The sequence below is a fragment of the Nicotiana sylvestris genome, chromosome 4 (genome assembly GCF_000393655.2).
Source record: "Nicotiana sylvestris chromosome 4, ASM39365v2, whole genome shotgun sequence".
Classification (NCBI taxonomy): domain Eukaryota; kingdom Viridiplantae; phylum Streptophyta; class Magnoliopsida; order Solanales; family Solanaceae; genus Nicotiana; species Nicotiana sylvestris.
This window is the reverse complement of record NC_091060.1, coordinates 8,049,825-8,071,606: the sequence shown is the minus strand read 5'-3', so window position 1 is coordinate 8,071,606 and position 21,782 is coordinate 8,049,825. Positions and strand designations below refer to the sequence as shown.

General features: G+C 35.9%; 1 protein-coding gene across 1 annotated transcript; it reads right to left on the bottom strand.

The window, feature by feature from the left end:
* Positions 1 to 4,691: 4,691 nt before the first annotated feature.
* On the bottom strand, positions 4,692 to 7,118 carry LOC104223356 (transcription factor bHLH30-like). Its single transcript, XM_009774782.2, has 2 exons — positions 6,651 to 7,118; positions 4,692 to 5,551 (listed from the first exon to the last, which is right to left on the bottom strand). Exons 1-2 carry the CDS (start codon positions 6,903 to 6,905, stop codon positions 5,039 to 5,041), a joined length of 768 nt encoding a protein of 255 aa, XP_009773084.1. The 5' UTR covers positions 6,906 to 7,118; the 3' UTR covers positions 4,692 to 5,038.
* Positions 7,119 to 21,782: the final 14,664 nt, after the last annotated feature.

Here is a 21,782-nt window from a genome sequence, read left to right as displayed (position 1 = left end):
CCTCTTCCCCGGGGGTAGCTTCTTTGACAACCCCCTCCTCTTCATCATCTTCGACGTCGTCATCATCGTCAGAAGAAAGGACAAATTTGGCATCAGGCTCATCTGCCTTAGCTTACTCTATCTCCTCGGAAAGATCGAAGCCCTTAGCATGGAACTCTTCGAGGGTCTCCCTCCGGGATCGGCATCGGGCATAGTCATTGCTTCTTTTCTCTCGGTCGGAAGCCCCCATAAACTCTATCTGAGCATCGATAGCATCCTTCAAATAGATGGCCACTACCCTGTCGGCCTTGGTTTGTATTTCTCTAGCTTCGGCCCGGACTTCCACAACTTCGGCCTTGGAGTTCGCAAGACCCGCCTCGAGCTCAGCTATTCTGCCAGCCTGAACCAAGTTGCTCCCTTGAGCATTCTAAAGTTGAACCTCGAGGGTCGATACCTTCGCCAGTGCATCATTTTTAGCCACAACAAGGGTATCAATCTTTGCCTTCCATTCATTGCACTCGACTCGAACTTGATCTACCTCGCTCCGGAGCTGCCCAATCATATCTAGCTTTTGCTGCAGCTCAGATATTGAAGTATTAGCCTCCGAAGATGGGAGAGGTAGCCCGTATTTTTTCAGAACAAAGGTTACCTGCTTTTCTAACTCATTCTCGTATTCACTAGCTTTGGTCAACTCTGATCAAAGATGCTTCAGTTCTTCCTCCTTTTTGTCAAGGAGAAGCCTAAGGGTTTTCTCCTAATTCGAAGCTCTACGCAACTCGGCTTCACAATGACGCAACTCGATCTTAAGTTTATCGAAGGCCTACAGAAAGGAAAGATTGATTAGACAAAAGAGGAAAGTATAAAGTCGGAAAAATTGTATTGTCACTAAAAACTTAAAATTGAGCAAAGACGTTGAGCCTCCTCGAAGGTTGAGCTTGCATCCACTGGGTCGGCCTCATCGACCCCAACAAAGAAACCCTGGAAGAGGTCATTTTCACTCGGAACTCCGCCTAGCTCGGACGTCTTCAAGTTCTGAGCATCCCTAATGGCATACTGGTAGAAGGTCGAAAATGATGACGAATGACCTGCTGTCATGGCCTCAGGGAGATCACCCAAGGCTCTTTGTTCAGGCAAAGGAGCTTCGAAGCTCGTTCCCTTTGGAGTATTTCCAGAAGTTTGAGAAGCAGTTACCACGTCAGGTGATGCAAGGCCTTCATCCCCCTTTTCTTTTAAAGTTACTTCCTCGAGGTTAGGGGCCCTGATCTCAGCAGGTTTGATAGCCTCTGAAGACTTCCTGGTTCAAGTCACTAACGTCGAACCCTCCATCTCGTCATCGTCATCATCCATGAACTGGTGGACCGAGTCAATATCCACATTGATGACGACAGTTTTCTTACGCCTCCAAGCGGGCTTTGCTTGGCTTTGAATGTCCTCGATCTTCGAGGAACCTTTTATCTTGTTATCCTTCTTTGTCTTTAGAGCTGAAGATCCCACTTCCTCCCCGGAAGGGGGCAGCCTCATCTCGAAGAACTCACCAATACCTGCAATGGAGGAATTAGGTCGCATGAAGAAAGACATTCTTAATAAGGAAAGAAACATTATAATGTGTACCGTGGTGTTTTGCCTCCCACTTGCCCTTCAACAAGTCCCGCCAGTTGCGTTTATCGTATGATGAAGTAGCAACTAGTTTGCGAACCTGGTCCTCGAGGTCGAGGACCGCATTAGGCATCCACGGGACCGCTGCAGAAAAGGGAAAGGAATAATTATGCGAAGTTTAGAAAAATTTATGGAAAAGTACTAAAGCAAAGAATTCCACTCACGTTCGAAGTTCCATTTCTTGGGGAATGGCAGGAAATCCTTGGGAATAACATCGATGGTCCTCACCCGGATGAACCAGCTCATCCAACCCCGATCCTTGTCTTCGTCGTTGCTGGCAAAGAAGGACTTGGTTGATCGGAGTTGGAGTTTGATTAAACCTCGTAAATGTTGAGGTCGATATAATCGGATGAGGTGGCTGAGGGTGAACTCGAGCCCGACCTTTTCAATGAAGAACCTCATCATCATTACGATCCGCCTAAAGGATGGTTAAATCTGGCCCAAGGTGACTTGATTTCTTTGGCATAATTCAAGCACAAGCGGACTGAGAGGACCCAACGTAAAGGGGTATGTATACACACTCAGGAACCCTTCTATGTAAGTTGTGATGTCCTCCTCACGAGAAGGTATTTGCAGAACGACCTTCTCTTCCCATTTACACTCTCTCCTCACAGCGTCAAGGTGTTGTTTCTCAATTGACCTTATATACCTCTATACATGCTCTCGACAGGTGGGGACATCGGGAGGGTTCTCAACTATAAAGTCCTTTTTCAAGGAACAATTGCTCGGTACGATCTCGTGAAGCGCCGGCGGTTTACCACCGACCGGACGGGAAGTAGAAGTGGAGGTTCCTTCTTTCTGAGGAACGGACTTGGAAGTTTTTGCCATCGGTTCTTTAGAAAAGGACGGAAGGAAGAAATGAATAAACCGGAGAGGTTTTGGGCTAATACGGTGGAGAAACTGATGGTGAAAAGGAAACGATAGAGGAAAATAGGTGTTGCAAGGTGGAAAAGTTATTAATGAGAAGGGAAAACAATTATATATAGAGGAAGGCGGCGACGGTTCGTTAATATTGATAGTCGACCGACTCTGATGTGCATGTAATGCTCTTTGGGGAAGAGAACCGACGGGACGCTTCGATCATTTCAACGCTTACGTCATAAGAGTGATGTCATATTCATGAAGGACTTCGGGAATTCAAATTGTTTCATATCATTTCATTCTAAAAACGTGGGGACTATCTGTATACGGTCTAAATCGGAGAGCTTGATTTTGAAGGCTTGATTATACCCCGAGCTCGAGTTCGAAAGTTCAAAGTAAGAATCGAGCCTGGCCTGGATATGCGCACCTCGAGAAGCCAGTCGGAGACCCGTCGTGATCTACCTCGAGGACAGTACAATTTCGATGACACTCAAGAAAGATTGATAATTTCTCAATGACACGTTGATTAGGACATAAATTAAAGGATAAGATTTGCACAAAATAGTACGAGTCCATACTAGGTTTTTATACAGGTGTGCCAATAGAATTCTTTACCACAATTAGGAAAGTACTATATTGGGGTTTTCTCCTCCTATATAAAGGGGACCCCAATCATTTGTAAAAAATACATTATTCATTGCAATAGAACATTCAACTCTGCTTTTCTCGTGCTCCACAATTATTCTTTCAGTTTTATTGTTCTACTTTATTATTTTTACCTTATTTGCTCTTAACTCACCTCGAGGCCCTGAGATAATCGAGCTCGAGGTCTCCGTTGCTCTAACAACACTGGTTTGACCCATCAATTCTTCTTACTTAAACCTAATATTACTTGTATATTCGCTAGTATTGAAATAAATCACATATCTTTAAAATCATAAATTATTTTTAATTGTTACTCACATTTTTCGAGGTAAACAACCAATAAATATAGGTGGAAGCTACTCATTAATCAGAGAAGCATGCCAAAGCAACCCACGTAGCAAAATTAATTTAAAAAAAAGATTGGCATTCATGCTAAAATGAGGATAATGCCATTAATTCTTGGTCAACCACTTGGGAGATGCATCGACCGTAGAAACATCAAATAAGACCTTAATTCATATGCTAGTTTCACCGATAGCTATTAAACTTTAATTTGTAATAAGTTCACTAAATATTATTTTTATCCTAAAAAAAAGTCACTCTTTAACTTTGTCTAAGTATCACACAAAATCACTAAATAATTTTTATAACAAAAAAGTCATCCAACTTTAACTAAGTACAATAAAAATGTCTCATTTGTTTCTAACGTAAAAGAACATTTCTTTTCGATTTATTGGTTTTCGTACTGAAATCATTCCATTGTTGATCAACAACCTCGGTGATGTGTCCATTCTAGATGGTGAAAATAAGTTCATGGCTCGTAACTCTCATCAAATGCGGACTCAGGATTTTTACGCGATGAAAGCATAATATTTTGGTCTATCAATTCCCTCTATTAGATGTGGATTCAAAATTTAGCGAAGTTTATAGGGTTCGATGATCCTTAATATTGTTAGGTGTTTGTCCAGATTTTCTTACCATAATTGCTTTTCTTATTTTATGAAGGAAATGACAATATATTTATCATAATTGGATTTTTCTTTTCCTAGAAGGAAAATATAATTCTTTCATATTTGGCTAGTCCCTTTTCTTGTAGAAAAAGGTTTGGAGTTCGATAAATTGAAGATCCGTCCTTCTCATTCAGGAGTATCCACAATGTAGCCATATGAGGCTTGAGAGTCGTATTTAGGGGGAGAACTTTACGGGACAAGTGTTAGTGTGTCACTTGTGTTTGCCTCTTCGTGAGGTTATTCTCTCGATATTTTGTACTCTCTTTTATTATAGTGGATTGTTCATCTCTGCCGTGGACGTAGGTCAATTGACCGAACCACGTTAAATATTTGTGTCTCTTTTTGGTATATTTCTCGTTGTTGTATGATTTATCATCGTTCAAAGTTTGTTTTGCTAGCTTTCGCATGACATCTGACTTTTTCGGTTCTAACAAATATTACATGTAGGTCCGCCTCTAACTCTCATCTAATAAAATTTATAGCAAATAGTACATATAAATTTACAAAGCTTACTACATTAAGCATATAAAGTTTGCCAAACACTACATCATGTCTGATCCTCATGAAAAACTCCATCTAGTATGTTACAACTTACCAGTCCAAAATCCAAGTAATTAGATATATGGCAAAAAACTCTTGACTTAATACAAATACAGAGAGGAAAATAACTAGACAAAAACACTCAATAATGAAAACAAAAAGAACAAGACAAACCAAAAAACAAACAAACAAAAAAGAACTAAATTATACCCCTTCACTTTTTCCACAATTAACATCTCTCTGAATTCTCATTATTCCAGAAATCTTTGTCTCTCTAGAGCTGTCCAATTTGTCAAACACAAACTCATTTGGTCCCCCTAACAATAATCATCAATCACCATTATTTATCAACATTGATAAAGACGTGGACGTTTATTTCCCAACAAATCCTGGCCCATATTCTGTGCCAAAAAATTGGCTTTGTCCATTACCAATTTTAATGCTCTTCTCAATTGCCCTAACCCTTCTTCTCTACAACCATTTTCCAACATTTGTACCCATAAAATACACTTTATTCTGCCTCCTACTGTTGCCATTTCTGCCCTTATAATTTTCCCTTGTACTGTACTTAATGCCCTTCTTAAATCCATCATAATTTCTGGCCTATCCTCACAACATATTGTTGCTTTTGCTAATAATGTTCCAGAATTATTACTGTTACAGTAGCTTAGGTTTAGTTCATCTGATTCACTTGGAAAAATGAATTTCTTCATTGTTGTTTGATCATTACTGCCCATGTAGTTCATGAAATCATCGGTGTTGTCGTCGTCTTCGGACATTGTTGCTCCTAGTTCTGATGTTGTCTTTTTAAGCTCCCTTACACATCTTACTGCTTCTGCTAGTAAAGATGCCTTGTCTGTCTGCAAAATTTGCATGACCAAATGAATTAAGTTAGATAGATAATTTTCACATTTGTTTTTTTAGGGTTTTTATGTAAAAAAGTTTGTCAATGAGAGACTAACGTGGATCAGTGCCTTCTTGAGCAAGAAAATGTGATCTTTATTTTAAGGGGAAACCTAGAAAAAAGTATAATTAACATCTTCGTCGTTCTAAAATGACAAATATTTTGACCAAAATTATTTAGCCATAGATGTTGGCAAAAAAAATCAATTTTTTTTTGGAAACATTGTTTGTTCGTGTAATATGATCGATTTTTTTAAAAAAAAAAAAATTCAAGTTCCCAAAATCTGGTTTAGGGTAGTTTTTGGGTGAAAATTTTTCTTTCTACTAACAAAGTTTCAAGTTTTGTACAAATAAAGTGCATGTCCAAATACAACTTTAACTTAAAGTTTAAAATTATTTTTTAACACAACTTCAAAACGCGTTTTTTAAATTTCAACCAAATCTATGTCGCATCAGCTTAGACTCAAGTGACAAAAAGGAATTAATGATCTAACAATTTCGTACATCAAACTACATAGGATGAGAGCATATAACTTTTAGGAAAGGTAACAACTATATTAGTCAAAAACATCATTATGAAAAATAACCTAAATTATACCCTAAATTGCATTAATGAAACTCCACTTCTAGAAATTAACAATATATGAAACCTAGCTATCATATATTACCTGGTGGGTAAAAGTAAAACCAAAAAGCAAAGAACTATTAGGGCCTAGGGACTTCATGATTATTGAACAGAACGTACATAATATTTCAAATTCAAAAATATTAGAGTAAGATAGTTTTAGCTACGTAGAGATGGTAAAATATAACCATATTTAGTAACTAGGTCAAAGGTTCGAGCCATAAAACCAGTCATTAATGCTTGCATTAGAGTAGACTGTCTACGTCACGCCCCTAAGGTTGATGTCCTTCTCCGAATCGTGCGTGAATGCAGAATGCTTCGTGCATATTGGATTATGGCATGTTTGTTGACCAGACTCGACCATTTGCCACCTCTAGTTATTATATGGATCATAGTTGAAAAATAATGAGTCAAAGTTGCAAAAAACTTACTTTGATAGTATTAGGAAGGAGATTACGAAGGGTAGCAAGATGGCCATTGATTCTTTTTCTTCTCCTTCTTTCAGCTTCACTATGACTTTTATTAGCTGCAATTGCTTTAGCTTCAGCCATTGATCTTGGACTTACTACACTTGAACTTTCCACATTAAACATTTCAGGTGATGAATTTATAATTCCATGTAGAAAATTATATGAATCTGAACAACCCCCTAGTTCATAAAAGCTTGGAAATGAATGGTTTATCATTTTTTTTTTCAAAATTTCACAAGTCTATTTAGAGGCAAAAGATTGTAAGAAAAAGTAGGAATCTTGAAAAAAAGGGAAGAATATATGAAGGGTTCTGAAAAAATGTTCTGAAGATTCTGTAACATATATTCTCACAAAATTATTTTGGTCAGAGGAGTTGATTTGATTGAAATTCGTATCTTTTAACTTTGAGTTGGGTATTACTAAATTTTGTGAATCTGGTTGTGGTATGAGTAAGTGAGAAACTGAGATAACTTTGCTTTTTTATAGTAGTGTGTGGAAGCATAAAGCCGGAATTGTAAAATATTGTATGCATGCTTTTTGACTCATTCAGAGTTTTGTTGATAAAATCGATTATAGAACAGAAAAGGTAAAAATAAATAATATCCATTCACCTACGCAAAAAATTATTTAGTATACAGTTTTCACTTCGTTTCAATTAATTACGTGACATAGTTTGAACGGGCATAGCGGGAGCTTAGTGCACTAGATTGCACTTTTTTAGTTTGAACTTTGAACTGGGATGAAGCTTGAAAATTGAAGATTTTGAAACTTGTGGTGGCAATATAACTTTTAAAACTTGTAGCCTTAAACATGTCATATTAACATTTGTGTAACTATAAAAAAAAAATTATTGAGTATATAAAATGAAAAATGTAAAATTAATTGTTTTCAAATATATAAATATATCATTCTATTTGGAATGGATTAATAAGAAAATATTGTCACATAAACTAGGATGGATAGAGGATCTCTTTAGGGCCTCTAGCTAGGGTTTAGTGTTAGCCCTTGCTATTTCATTAATTAAATTTAATCTCGTTTTAAAGAAAATGTAAGGAAATTAATTAAACTGTAGTTTGAATTTCTTTTCTTTTCATTCTTGATTGGAATTTGAGATCAATCATGAGGGCATAGTACAGTTTGACTGAATATAATTAACACCTAAACCAATACATACACATGTACTAATTCTCAAGTTTCCTTTTTTGGGACTTTGAGCTTAGATTTGAAGGAAACAGGTGGCGTTTTTTGATGTTTTTATAAAATTGTATTTGCAAATTCAGTTTAAGAGCTTTTGAAAAGAAAAAAAAAGTATTTTTTCTAAAAATAATTTGGTGTCCGATATTAATATTGAAGTTTCAACTCATCAGATTCGTGCCGCATAAACTCCATTAAATGGAAAAGCGCTTCCTACCAGGAAAAAAGATTGTTGTAGTAATATGGTTTCTTTTACTACTTTTAATTAGAATTCCATCTAGAGATCATCCAGTTGGAATTAGATGTGGGGGCGTATCTAGCCTTATGGTACCGGCTCATTTAAACCCAGTATTTTTATGCGAAGCATAATTTATGTGTAAAAATTCATTAAAATTACAATAAATAACATATATGAACCCATAATTAGTTGAAGAAAAATAATAAAACTAATTGTTCATAATTGCAATTACCTAGTGCAGTTTGACGTGGAATAGTAATGTTTCCACTACCTATTGTAAGACATTATAACTTTTCCACAAACGAAAAATGAAATACAAAAGGGAGAAGTGAGTTTTGGGGAATCTTGAATAAAAGGGGTCAGCCTTTTGGTATAACAAAGTTTCTGTTCACTATCACTCATTTGATGGCTTATATCCTTCTTATTGTATACATGTTGAAGCTAATTTTGATTTAGTACACAAGACCTAAGTTTTTTTTCCATGCCTTTACAATGACTTGGATATTTATTTTCATTTGATTAAAAGGAAATTGTTAAACGAAGTAAGCATTGTCAAAGTGAGGCTCCAACAATTTGAGTAGAGATGTCAGTACAAAAAAACGGAATTATTGCAGCGGTTAAATAACGGCGGTTCAACGAAACCGCCGCAATATATATCATAATACGGCGGCGTTCTAGACGCCATTAGTGCGTAATGTAAAACCGGTGTTTTTTAACAATTACGATGGTTCTAAACTGCCGCTAGTTAGACAAAATTTTTAATAATTTATTTAATGTTATTATTCTGTAATGTAATATAATATATCCATTCAAAATTTCAAACACCTTCTCTCTCATTCAAAAGCCCTAAACAGAGTAAACTAAAGCCCCAAAACAGCGATTCCCCAAATCACTGTACAACTTCTCTCTCTCTCTACACCTTCTCACTCGTTCTCTCTAAACAAGTGATTCCCCCAAATCACTGTAATGTAAGACGTTTATATCCATTAACGATTCTCCCAAATCCTTTCGCTTTTATGTAAGGAGATCAGATTTAGGTAATGTGTTTGAATTTCACTGATTTAGGTTTTGAATCCGTTAACGATCCCTCTTTCTTTCCTTTTTTTTTCTTTTGCTTGGTCAATTTGATATTAGCTGTACAGTTTGATGACAAAAAATACTAGTATTGCTCATTTGTGAACTAAAGACAAGTTACTTCACTGAAAACGTATCAAATAATGCATGCTGATGGTATAAACAAAACTAATTTGACGATATGAATAGTTCATGGATGTTGTAGTTTTTGTTTTTTCCTGAATAAGTTTCACATGTTCTTTTCTTTGTTTATTTCTCGCTTTAGTTTCCGTTTATTCTTCAAAAGTTAAAAAGTGAGATTAAGTGATTACTATTCTTTTGATTTCCATATAGTGGCTATGAACTAGCTTTTTCATTTTTATATTGTGATGTATTTTATATTTTCTTTTCTAGCCATGCCAATTAATAAATCTTGGATTAGCAAACCACGAAATACACTTGAATACGCGGATGGGCTTACAAAATTTCTAAATTTTGCTTTTGAGTATGGGTCTATTGATGGGCGTGTAATTAAGTGTACGTGTCCGAAATATGGTTTTAACAAGTGGCAAAGAAGAAATGTAGTTGAAGAACACCTGACTTGTAAGCCTTTTCCAAAAAATTATAAAGTTTGGTATTTGCATGGTGAAGAATCAAATCCAACTATGCCACAAACGTTTCAGAGCACACATGTCATAGAAGAAACTCTGCAGCCCCAAGATCCAATGGTAACCATGATTAACGATGCATTTGGGTTCATAGGGAACAATGTCAATGAGCCTGGTGTGTCTTGTGAGCCTATGAATAGTGAAGAAACATTTAATGAGGGCATAATAAAGAATATGCACAGTTCTATGAGATGGTAGAAGATGGCAATCAACCATTATATGAAGGGTGCGCGAAGTATTCCAAATTGTCCTTTCTAGTCAAATTGTATTATATCAAGTGTTTGTGTCGAATGACTGATAAAGCGATGAGTATGATATTAGAATTGTTAAAAGATGCCTTTGAAGATGCCAAGATTCCTGTTTCTTTTTATGAGGCCAAAAAAAACCATCAACAAACTTGGTCTTAATTATACCAAGATCTATGCTTGCCCAAATGATTGTATGTTATATTTTGGGGAAGATGAAGGCTTACAAGAATGCAAAAAGTGCAAGACATCTAGGTGGAAGGACAATAAAAAGAAGTAGCCCGCAAAGATTTTGCGCTACTTTCCACTAATGCCAAGGCTACAGAGATTGTTCATGTGCTCTAAAACTGCTGAGTCTATGAGATGGCATTCTTCTACGGGTAACCAAGATGGATTGATGAGGCATCCAAGGGATTCTCAAGCATGGAAAGCATTTGACTTGCTTCATCCTGAATTTGTTGTAGATCCTCGGAATGTACTAGGCCTAGCTAGTGACGGTTTCAATCCTTTTGGAGCAATGGCAATAAACTATAGTATTTGGCTTGTGGTTCTTATTTCATACAATCGCCCTTCTTGGGAGTGCATGAAACAAACTTCATTCATTCTTTCAATAATCACTCCAGGAAAACAAATGCCCAGCAGTGATATTGATGCGTACTTACAACCTCTTATCCAAGAGTTAAGAGAATTGTGGTACAATGGAGTGCAGGCATTAGACTCTTAAAATGCGAGCAGCCTTGATGTGGACAATTAGTGATTTTCCTGGGCTTGGCAGCTTATCTGGATGGAACACATACACTCAGTTTGCTTGTCCCACATGTAACTTTGATACAGACTCTTGCTGGCTGAAGCATAGTAGAAAATGGTGTTTCATAGGTCATCATCGTTTTCTTGAAAGCAGCCATCGGTTTAGATTGCAGCGTGTCCGTTTTAATGAGAAAATCGAGCAACGGGGGCCACCAATAGCATTATCAGGGTCAAACATATTGAAACAAATGGAGGGAATCAATAATAGTTTTGGGAAAGTATCTGAGTCGAATGCTGAAGGTAAAAGAATTCGAGGAAAAACTATTGCTGAAGATGGACCAAAACAGTGGAGAAAGAGAAGCATATTCTTTGATTTTCTTATTGGGAATCTAACTTGTTGCGTCATAAGCTAGACCTTATGCACATTGAGGAGAATGTGTGTGAGAATGTGATACATACTTTGCTCAATGATACTGAAAAGTCAAAAGACAATCTTAAAGCTCGGAATGATCTTAGAGAAATGGGTATAAGGAAAGAACTTTGGGCAGATAAGAATGGAAGTTATCGTCCAGCCTTGTTCAGTCTTTTAAATTCAAAGAAAAGTGGATTTAAGAAAGACATATTTTTGCGGACTTTAAAAAATGTCAAAATGCCTGATGGATACGCTAGAAATATTTCAAGATGTGTCGACTTGAAACAACAAAAGCTCAAGTCAATGAAGAGTCATGATTTTCACATTCTCATGCAACACTTGTTATCAATTGCCATACGTAATGTTTTACCAGACAAGTTGTTTTATTTCAGAAATTACTTTCTTTGTGGGTAAGTAGATAATCCATTTGTTAACTTGCTTGTATTTCCTCAATATATTGCAGTAGTCTAACAATTTCACTTTGAATATCTTTGTTCTATATATATTTGCTTATTCAACTTATTTGCTTGAATCCAATGTCTGTGCTCAAGTATAAAAGAAGATGTATTTGCTGAAAATCTATAAAAACAATATCATATTGGCTATATAAAGAGAATCCTTTAGTGGTTTGCTTCAAGAATGTGTAACATGGTAAGTTGCAGGTGGCTTCTTAGTATATTTGGTTGATGGTCAACATAGCAGTGATTGTATATGATGTATATTTTCCTGTTTCAAATCAACCTAATTTAACTGTAAGTCTGTAACATAGGTTGGGAACTTGATCCCATGTCAAATCAACCTAAATTCCACTGTTATTTTCACCCTTCCAACCCCTATACTTTTTATTGTAATTGTACCGTAGCTATCTTCTTCATTTGTTTATTATCTTCAACATTACTTGGTTGAGCGAAAGTTCTATTGAAGTTTTTGGTGTCTCAAGCCTCAATGTTGTATCAGCCACTTCTTCAATTGTGACCTCATATTGTTTCAGCCCATTTCAAAGAATTAGAATTTTGGTTCCTCCAATTTCAATGTTATGTTATGCAGGCACCCAATCTAGGAGATGACGTTGGAGATGGCCTTGGAGATGGCGTTCCGTCACCAACTGAGCCTAGAAGATCCTTTGACGGAAGTCACTATGAAAATGGAGCAAACAACAATTAGTAATCATTGTTAGGATGAACTATGTTTTTTTGTGTTGTAACTATTGAGTAACTCTCTTAATTCTATGCACCTTAAACTTGAATCCTGGATGATGTGGATTTTGGGTATGTTTTAATGATGAATATTTTGCTTATCTAAGTCTCAACTATAATTTATGTTAATTATTATGATGGGTGCTTGATAATATATTATGATGGATTTTGTGCATTAGAAATTAAAGGATAAAGAATTGAAAAATTAACATTAAAATATTACAATTATGGCAGTATAAAATGGCTATCATTTGAAAGGGAGAGGACAACAATTACGGCGGTTCCAAACCGCCACAATAAGCAAAGTAAACACCCGTACTTAAAAATGCATATTGTGGCGGTTTTATCTGCATATTGCGGCGGTTAGACGAAAATCGCCGTATTACACCTTTTGGCGGAAGCGATTATGACGGATGAGTAGGACGCCATTAATAACAGTTGTGGCGGTTCTGAACCGCCACTATAAACAAATAAAACCGCCACAATTACCTCGATTTTTTATAGTGTGTATTAGGAGTGATGTAGATTTGGAAATATTGAAAAGCCTTGTCTGTTTGGTTCACACACTAATTATATAAAGGTTATAATGCAGGAATTGTTTGTGTGGAGATTAATAATGAATAAGTTGTTATATAATGATTATAATGAGAAAATTATTATACACACACAAATTACTTATAAATACTCTTTTGAATAGTTAAATTCCCACAGAGTTAATACACGTGTTATTATTTCACATTCTATCTCGCATAAAATAATATATAAATTCTTTGATAACTTTATGCAAGTAATACATAATACATAATTATTCACCGGCCGATGATTATTTTTTCCTTATGTGCTCAATCAAGATACTATATTATTTTATGCGAGATTTTATGTTGGAATTAATTATTCAAGATATTAACCAAACTATCCTTGAGATAAAGAAATGTCAAAGTTAATTAATGTCACGATCCGGATTTTTCACTCTCGGAAGTTGTAATGGCGCCTACTCGTGAAAGCTAGGCAAGCCAACTATTAATGTTTTAACCCATTAGCAATCAACCCAAATAGATATAAACAATAGCTACAGTTAAACAGTTGAAAAGTGCGGAAGAGTTATAGCAAATTCAAATAATCCAATACATATCTACCCACAAATCTGGTGTCACAGATTCACGAACAACTAAGATTTTTACTACAAACACTGCTCTGAAAAGATAAGTACAACTGTTCTCGGAATGAAAAGAGACACCAGAAAGCTAAAATAGGGAAGGGGGACTTCAGGCTCGGCGGACGCCAGCAGATCTATCTTGGTCACCCTGGACTGAAGGCAGCTACCTCAGCTACTCACCGGATCCGGTACCGAAATCTGCACAAAAGAGTGCAGAGTGTAGTATCAGTAAAACCGACCCCATGTACTGAGTAAGTGTCGAGCCTAACCTCGGCGAAGTAGTGACGAGGCTAGGACACGACAACCCTGGACTGAAGGCAGCTACCTCAGCTACTCACCGGATCCGGTACCGAAATCTGCACAAAAGAGTGCAGAGTGTAGTATCAGTACAACCGACCCCATGTACTGAGTAAGTGTCGAGCCTAACCTCGGCGAAGCAGTGACGAGGCTAGGACACGACAATCATATATACATGTGCAGTTAAATCATATACAAACAGAATCATAATAACAGGAATCAACAGAATAAGGTGGGAAGGGGACATGCTGCGAGAAATAGCAGATTCTAACAATAAGCCAATAAAAAAGTATGAATAAGGAAGCGTAATGAACATCATATCTATATCATCAAGAATAATGAAACAGTAACACGTACACGACATCACCCTTCATGCTTTTACTCTCATCCTCACCATATGAAACAACATAAACGACACAGCATCACTCTTTATGCCTTACCTCTCATAATCATGGCACGACATCACCCTTCGTGCATTATTCCTCACAATATCGGCACGGCATCAGCCTTCGTGCATTAACTCTCAAATCATGGCACGCCATCAATCTTCGTGCATTAACACTCATAATATCGGCATGGCATCACCCTTCGTGCACTACACTCACTCACAATATCATGCACGGCCTCACTCTTCGTGTTTTACACTCTTCCTCACCCAAACAATAGAAACAATACGTTCCAGTAAGGGAATCAACAATATCAACAATAACATCCCGGTAAAGGAATCAACAATATCAACAATAACATCTCGGCAAGGGATTTAGCTATAACCAATCTCGTTTTCAACAATTACTTTACAAAATGAAACTCAACTTGAGCCAATACTCAACAATAATCAATTACCAAAAAACTTTTATAAGCTTTGTTCAACATTAATAATCATCAATTTGAGCATGATTGTTATATAATATATTCAAAAAATCATGATATAAGACTCACAGGCATGCTTGACACCAACGTATAGGTACTCGTCACCACACCTATATGTCGTACTCGATACTAACACATAGCAAATAGACCACAACTCCTATTCCCTCAAGCTAAGGTTAGGCCAAACACTTACCTCGATTTCACGCACAAGATTAAGCCTCAAATACCGCTTTACCTCTCGGTTTCACTTTCAATTCTTTGTATCTGGTCATAATTTACTTAATAACATTAATAAATGCTAAATAAACCAATTCTAATGCATGAAAATAGATTTCCTAATGTTTTCCTCAAAAAGTCAAAAATCGACCCCGGGCCCGCTTAGTAAAAACCTGAAGTTCGAACCAAAACCCGACCACCTATTTACTCACGAACTCAAATATGCAATTAGTTTTGAAATCGGACCTCAAATTGTGGTCCAAATCCCCAAAATTTAAAAATTCTAATTTCTACCCAAAAGCACCCAATTTCTCATGAAAACCCCTAGATTTTTAAGTGAAATTATGTAAAAAGATGGATTATATTGAAGAAGATGAGTTAGAAATCACGTATTTATGATTGGGAGAAGTTTGAGCCTTTGAAAAATCACCTAAGGATGTTTAGGTTTTGAGAAAATTGTAAAATGATAAAAATTCCGTCTGAAATCCCACTTAACAGGTCGCAGATGTCGCAATTGCGACTAAAGGTTTGCAATTGCGAAGCCTAATCTCGCAATTGCAAGATCAGAGGTCTGGGCAAAAATACCAAATGCACAACTGCAATTTTCCTAAGTCCAAATCACCTCGTTGCCTATCCAAAACTTACCCGAGCCCTCGAGGCTCCAAACCAAACATGCACGCAAGTATAAAAACATCATACGAACTTGCTCGTGCGATCACATCATCCAAATAACATCAACAACTACAAATTTAACCTCAAATTCATCAAATTCCCTAAAAACATTGAAATTTCCATTTTCTCAACTATAGGTCCGATTTATACCAAATCAACTCTGATTCTTACCAAATTTCATAGATTCGATTTAATTATTTTTTTGAATTTGTACCGGGCTCCAAAACTAAGATACGGGCCCGATACCATCAAGAACACGCATCATTTCATTTCAAAAAGTCTTTATATTTTCCAGCAAATAATTTTCTTTAAAAATTCTTTTCTCGGGATAGGGACCTCGGAATTCGATTCCGAGCATAAGCTCAAGTCCCATATTTTACTAGATCACGGGTCCGGGTCCGTTTTACCTAGAATGATGACCAAAGTCAACTTTAATCAATTTTAAAGGCCAATTTCATTATTTTTCTTAAATTTCACGTAAAAGCTTTCCGAAAACGCTTTCGAACTGCGCACGCAAATTAAGTTGAGACAAAAAGAGATTTTCAAGGCCTCGAAACACAATTTTAATTTCTAATACAAGAGATAACCTTTCGGGTCATCACTAATTAATCTAGGAAGAGGAAAGCAAGGAGGTAACTCTTTCATGTACACAAAATTTTCAGTCATTCCCCCATGACCATTTATTCTATTATCTGACAATAATTTAAGAGTACTTACATTGCTTTCCACTTGTTTGATGGAAAATTCTTTCGGTCACGGGGGATAAGCATGGTGTAAAGAAAAGGACATTAACTTTTAACACACTCACGCTCTAAATGAATTTTTACGCTAGCAGATTTCTTTAAATAATAACTATAGTTAATCGTTCACAAAAAGTAAAATTAATAATTTGAATAGCAAAATAAATTACTTACTATAACTTATTAATATGCAGTACTAATTTTACATTATATAATATATATAATTAAATAAGATTATTTTTGTGCCTTGGAGCAACGGTAAAATTATATCTGAGTGACCTAATGACCAGGGTTCGAGTCGTAAAATCAGCTAGTGATGATTGCATTAGGATAGGTCAGGGGTGAAGCTACCCAATGACCACCCTTACGAGAAAATTACACTGTGTATGTAGGTTAAATATTATGTTTTAAAGGTATATAACATATATTGAATACCCTTTGTTGGGAATTTTTTTTCCACTTCTTTCAAGTTTGAACACCCTTGGAAAAATTTCTAGCTTCGCCACTGAGATAGGTTACCTACATCGCACCCTAAGGGGTGCAGCCCTTTTCCTATTCTGCGCAAATACAAAATACTTCGTGCACTGAATTACTTTTTTTAAATTAAAAAAATATGTGGATAAGCATGGGAGCAGGAGTAGTTGAGGGTGTTTGAGATATAACAAAAAAGGGAGACAAAAAGGCAAGAAAAGTAGAAGCTAGAATATTGTTTTTGGTTTCACAAAGATGTGCTTTTAAGCTTTGACAGAGCATAGAGGACGTTCTTATTCAAAAGCGCAATCATTTTCCGGCGCAGTTGATTACGGAGAATGCCAGTAGAATAACTTATGTCCCAGATTAGATTGAATTCTTACATTCTATCCTATTTTTAACTTATACATACCCCCGTATAAAAAAAAAAGACACTATATAATCGCTATAAAAATAATAATCGAAAAAAGTATAAATTTTTCTTTTTGTATGTATATACAAATTTTATACACTTATTATACAAATTTTATATACTTTTTGACTAGCAAATGTAAATAGTTTTTAGTGCGGGCTAAAAGTGATAATACCCCTTGAAAACGTTTACACTTTCAGATTGTTTTACTAATAATTTGCCATATTTTCAAAGTTTTAAGTTCTATAATGTAAAAATATTTATACGATTATGTTCCTTATGAACTACTCTCTCCGATTCAAAATAAGTATTTTTTTCTCATTCGATATCTGGTGCACGCATTGGAGCCCGACTATATCCGGATTCGCGTCGCGTAGGGCCCCATTTGGGGGAAACGCTCCCTACCAAAGATTTTTTCATACCAAGACTCAAACCTGAAACCTCTGGCTAAGGGAATAGCAGTCTCATCCGTTGCACCACATCATTTGGTGGTCAAAATAAGTGTTCACTTAGCCATTTACACATCTTTTAAGAAAATATTAACTCATAGAAAAACAAAATAGGTAATTAGACTAAATTGTCCCTAATTAAAATTTCCTATTTAATAGTATCATAAAAATTTGGAGTAATTTAAAAGACTTTTAGGGATATATAAATAAGAAAAATTCTCAAAAAATAAGGTTAATTCTTTCTTGATTTGGTAAATGGACACTTATATTTAACCAACAAAAAAAGGGCTAAGTGGACACCCTTTTTGAACTTGAGGGAGTTATTAATTATAGGTAGATATCTTACATAGAATTACTGGTAAACTAATAAAAATCGTAACTAACTTAGTACACTATGTAACAGTATATTGTTAATATAAAAAATTATTACATCGTCAGTGCATATAACTTAAATTTATTTTCAAAATGGTAAATTCAATCTTTATCAAAGATTAATTAACATCTTTTAGATAATTTGATAGTGTAAAGAGCTTTTATATTGTTTTTGATAAACTCATTGAAAGGGAGCCTAAACATAATGATAAAAGTTGGTCACAGGTTCAAACCACATAAACAACCTCTATAGAAATGTAAACTAAGACAGCGCACATAAGATTCAATATGATTCGGTCAGAACATAGTCGAAACTTAGTGTACCGGTCTTGCCCTTTCACGATGGTAAACTCATTCTACCTCTTTTATTCCATTCCTATTATTTTGTTTGGGGTCCCAAGACACCCTTAAGAGAACCAAAGGTAAAAAAACAGCCTTTTATTCTGTTTATTCCATTGCCGCTCCACTCAAGCCATGGGGGCCCAAAAATATGAAAAAGAAGAGACTCTGCAACTGTTAAAACTATACACAGTGTCTGTTTGACCTTTATATGGTTAAACACAAAATACAACAGCATTGGTCTGATTTATTAGAGCTATATCATACCGTTGAAATGTCGCTATTTTTCTATAAGCTCCAAGGTTGAAGAATGTATTTGGTACGAAAGAAAATATTTTCTCAAAAATAGGTTAACTTTGACAACTTAAAAAAAATCATTAAAAGGAAAAAATGACCTTTTTGCTTAGGTTTTTCTCTAATAGTCCTCGTTTGGTTTGTGAAAAATATTCCGTTATACCAAACACACCCTAAGTTACTACGTAGTTTTGGTCCCTGATTTTTAGAAAATAATAGTTTTCTAATATTTTGGTAAAACATTTGCGGCATTCTCTCACGCTCAAGGTCCCTCAATTATAATTTGGGACCAATTACTAATTTTTTAAGGGCCAAGATATGATACCTTCGCAATAAAATAAAACATTAAGGAGTGTGAAAAAAATAAAGTAAAGTTGATTTTTTGGAAAAATATAGGCTTCTCTAGAATGTCCTAGTGTAGTATTTTTGATATTTATCTAGTAGACACATCTAAATATTGTAGAATGTTGTGGGAAGATAGAGTTATCCAGTAGACACATCTAAATATTCTAGAATATTGTTAGAAGATAAGGTTTGCTAGAATCTTCCTTGTACATTATCTCGAATCATTCACAGGCAAGTATAAATAGGGAGTGGCTTGTTCATTTGTAATGAAGCCAAATTCAAGAAAGTCTTCTTCAATAACAAATTTCTCCTTTAAAAAATCTCTCTTCTCTTTTCAAGCTGCTTCTTCTTCTTTAGTTGAATCTTCCAATCTTAGTTAACGATCTTGGACTAGCAGAAGGTCTCCAAAAAATACTCTTCTTCTGCTATTCTTTACAAGGAGCACAATATAATCTTATCCTAATACATATATTCTTTGCGACAGGATTATTAACTCGTCCCTAAAAGTTGGTCTCTCGGATAAGACTTTTTCTTGTAGTATACCATTCATATGATTGATGGAGTGCACGTGTTTTATTGTACTCCACTTCATATATGATATCTAGTATCAAACATGCATGGAGTTTAATTTTTCCTTTATCTTGAGCTATGATAATGTATTTTGAAATTATACCAATGGAAGCTTACGCACGTCAAGATCAAATTTAAAATGTACCAAATTGGTTTATCGTGATTCGAAAAATTAACAGAAAATGTCTCTCCTAATAAATGTGGCGATGATAATGACGAAGATTTCTCCGTAAGAAATTAATAAATGGAGCGTATTGGTGTTAGTTATACAAAATTTTGATGTGCCTATTTTTTTCTCCTTTCAAACAAAGAAAAAACAACTGAAAGTTTTTCTTTTTAGAATTACGTTAAGGCCTAATTCATTTTTCATAGTTGTATATTTCCAATATACGCGTGGTGATAAATTGGACCTTCAGTTTTTAATTTTTTTTTTTTTTTTTGATTAACCACGACTTATTTTACCTATAAGTTGAAGTAAACGAGTACTCCCGCCACCATGCTCTAATTTTGCTCCTGTGTTACGTTAATCTTTGGAGACATCATGCAGGGGCGGAGCTAAGAGGAAGGTGTTGAAGTTTGGCAAAATGCCAAAGTCCCACATTGGTTGGGAGTTAAGTTTGGGAGGGGGGGGTTTCCCCCTATAAAAGAAGGCCTAATGTTTAGGATTTAAACACACCTCTCATTTGTCTTCTCATCTGTTTAAGGCATTTGTATCTTCTCTCTTTAGTATTATTTCACTTGTATTTTTGGAGTGGAATAAAATATTGGTTGTGTCCGAGGAGTAGGCAAAATTAGCCGAACCTCGTAAATTCTGGTGTTCCCTTTATTGTTGCTTTATTGTCTTATTTATTATTTGGTGGCTGTCATAATTTTTGGTATAGTAGTTGTGACTTATTCACACTATATACATTTGGCTTCCGCAACAATTGGTATCAGAGCCAAGGTACTGTCTAAGTATGCTCTGTGGTTGCAGCATAGTCTGATCTTCCACATCAGAAAAGATTTATCTTGGTAACTGAGTCAAGGTTCTGTCTGAGTATGCTCTGTGGTTGCAGCTTAGTCTGATCTTCTACATCAGAAAGGAAATAATCTTGATTTGTGTCGTCAGCTATTAAATAATATTTGTGTCAAATATGGGAGACAATAAACAAGAAGAATCTACATCAAGTGTCAACAATACGTCATCATTGGCATCTTCGCTTATGACAAGAATTGTGTCAAATGCGAAATTTGCGGTAGAAATTTTTGACGGGTCCGGACATTTTGGGATGTGGCAAGGCGAGGTTCTAGATGTCCTTTTTCAACAAGGGCTAGATCTGGCCATTGAAGAAAAGAAACCAGATGTTATTGGAGAAGAAGATTGGAGAATTATCAACCGTGTTGCTTGCGGTACCATTCGATCCTACCTTGCTAGAGAGCAGAAATATCCATACACAAAGGAAACTTCTGCAAGTAAATTATGGAAAGCACTGGAGGATAAATTTTTGAAGAAAAACAGTCAAAATAAATTGTACATGAAGAAGAGACTGTTTCACTTCACCTATGTTCCTGGTACCACGATGAATGAACATATCACCAGTTTCAATAAGTTGGTCACAGATTTGCAAAATATGGATACAACTTATGATGATGGTGACTTGGCCTTGATGTTGTTGGCGTCACTTCCTGATGAGTACGAGCACCTTGAAACTACTCTACTCCATGGAAATGACGAAGTTTCTCTCAGAGAAGTTTGTTCGGCTTTGTACAGCTATGAACAAAGAAAGCGAGAAAAACAGAAGGGCGGAGAAGGAGAAGCACTATTTGTGAGGGGTCGTCCTCAAAGTCAAACGAGGACAAAGAAGGGAAGATCCAAGTCAAGATCCAGACCCAGCAAAGATGAATGTGCCTTTTGTCGAGAAAAAGGGCACTGGAAGAAAGACTGTCCGAAGTTGAAGAATAAGGCCAAACATAACAATGGAAAGGCCATTATGGATTCAAATGTAGCTGATTGTGATGATTCAGACTTCTCATTAGTTACAACAGAGTCATCAACATCATCAGACATATGGTTGATGGACTCGGCTTGTAGCTATCATATGTGTCCCAATAAGGGACTGGTTCGTGGAATTTCAAGAAGGAGAATATGGAGTCGTCC

Bases quoted from the DNA above. Each gene is read 5' to 3' on its own strand.
- LOC104223356 (XM_009774782.2), bottom strand. From the start codon at position 6,905: ATGATAAACCATTCATTTCCAAGCTTTTATGAACTAGGGGGTTGTTCA. The intron at 5,552-6,650 runs GTAAGTTTTTTG...CAAATTTTGCAG, and splicing joins TCCTTCCTAATACTATCAAA to ACAGACAAGGCATCTTTACT.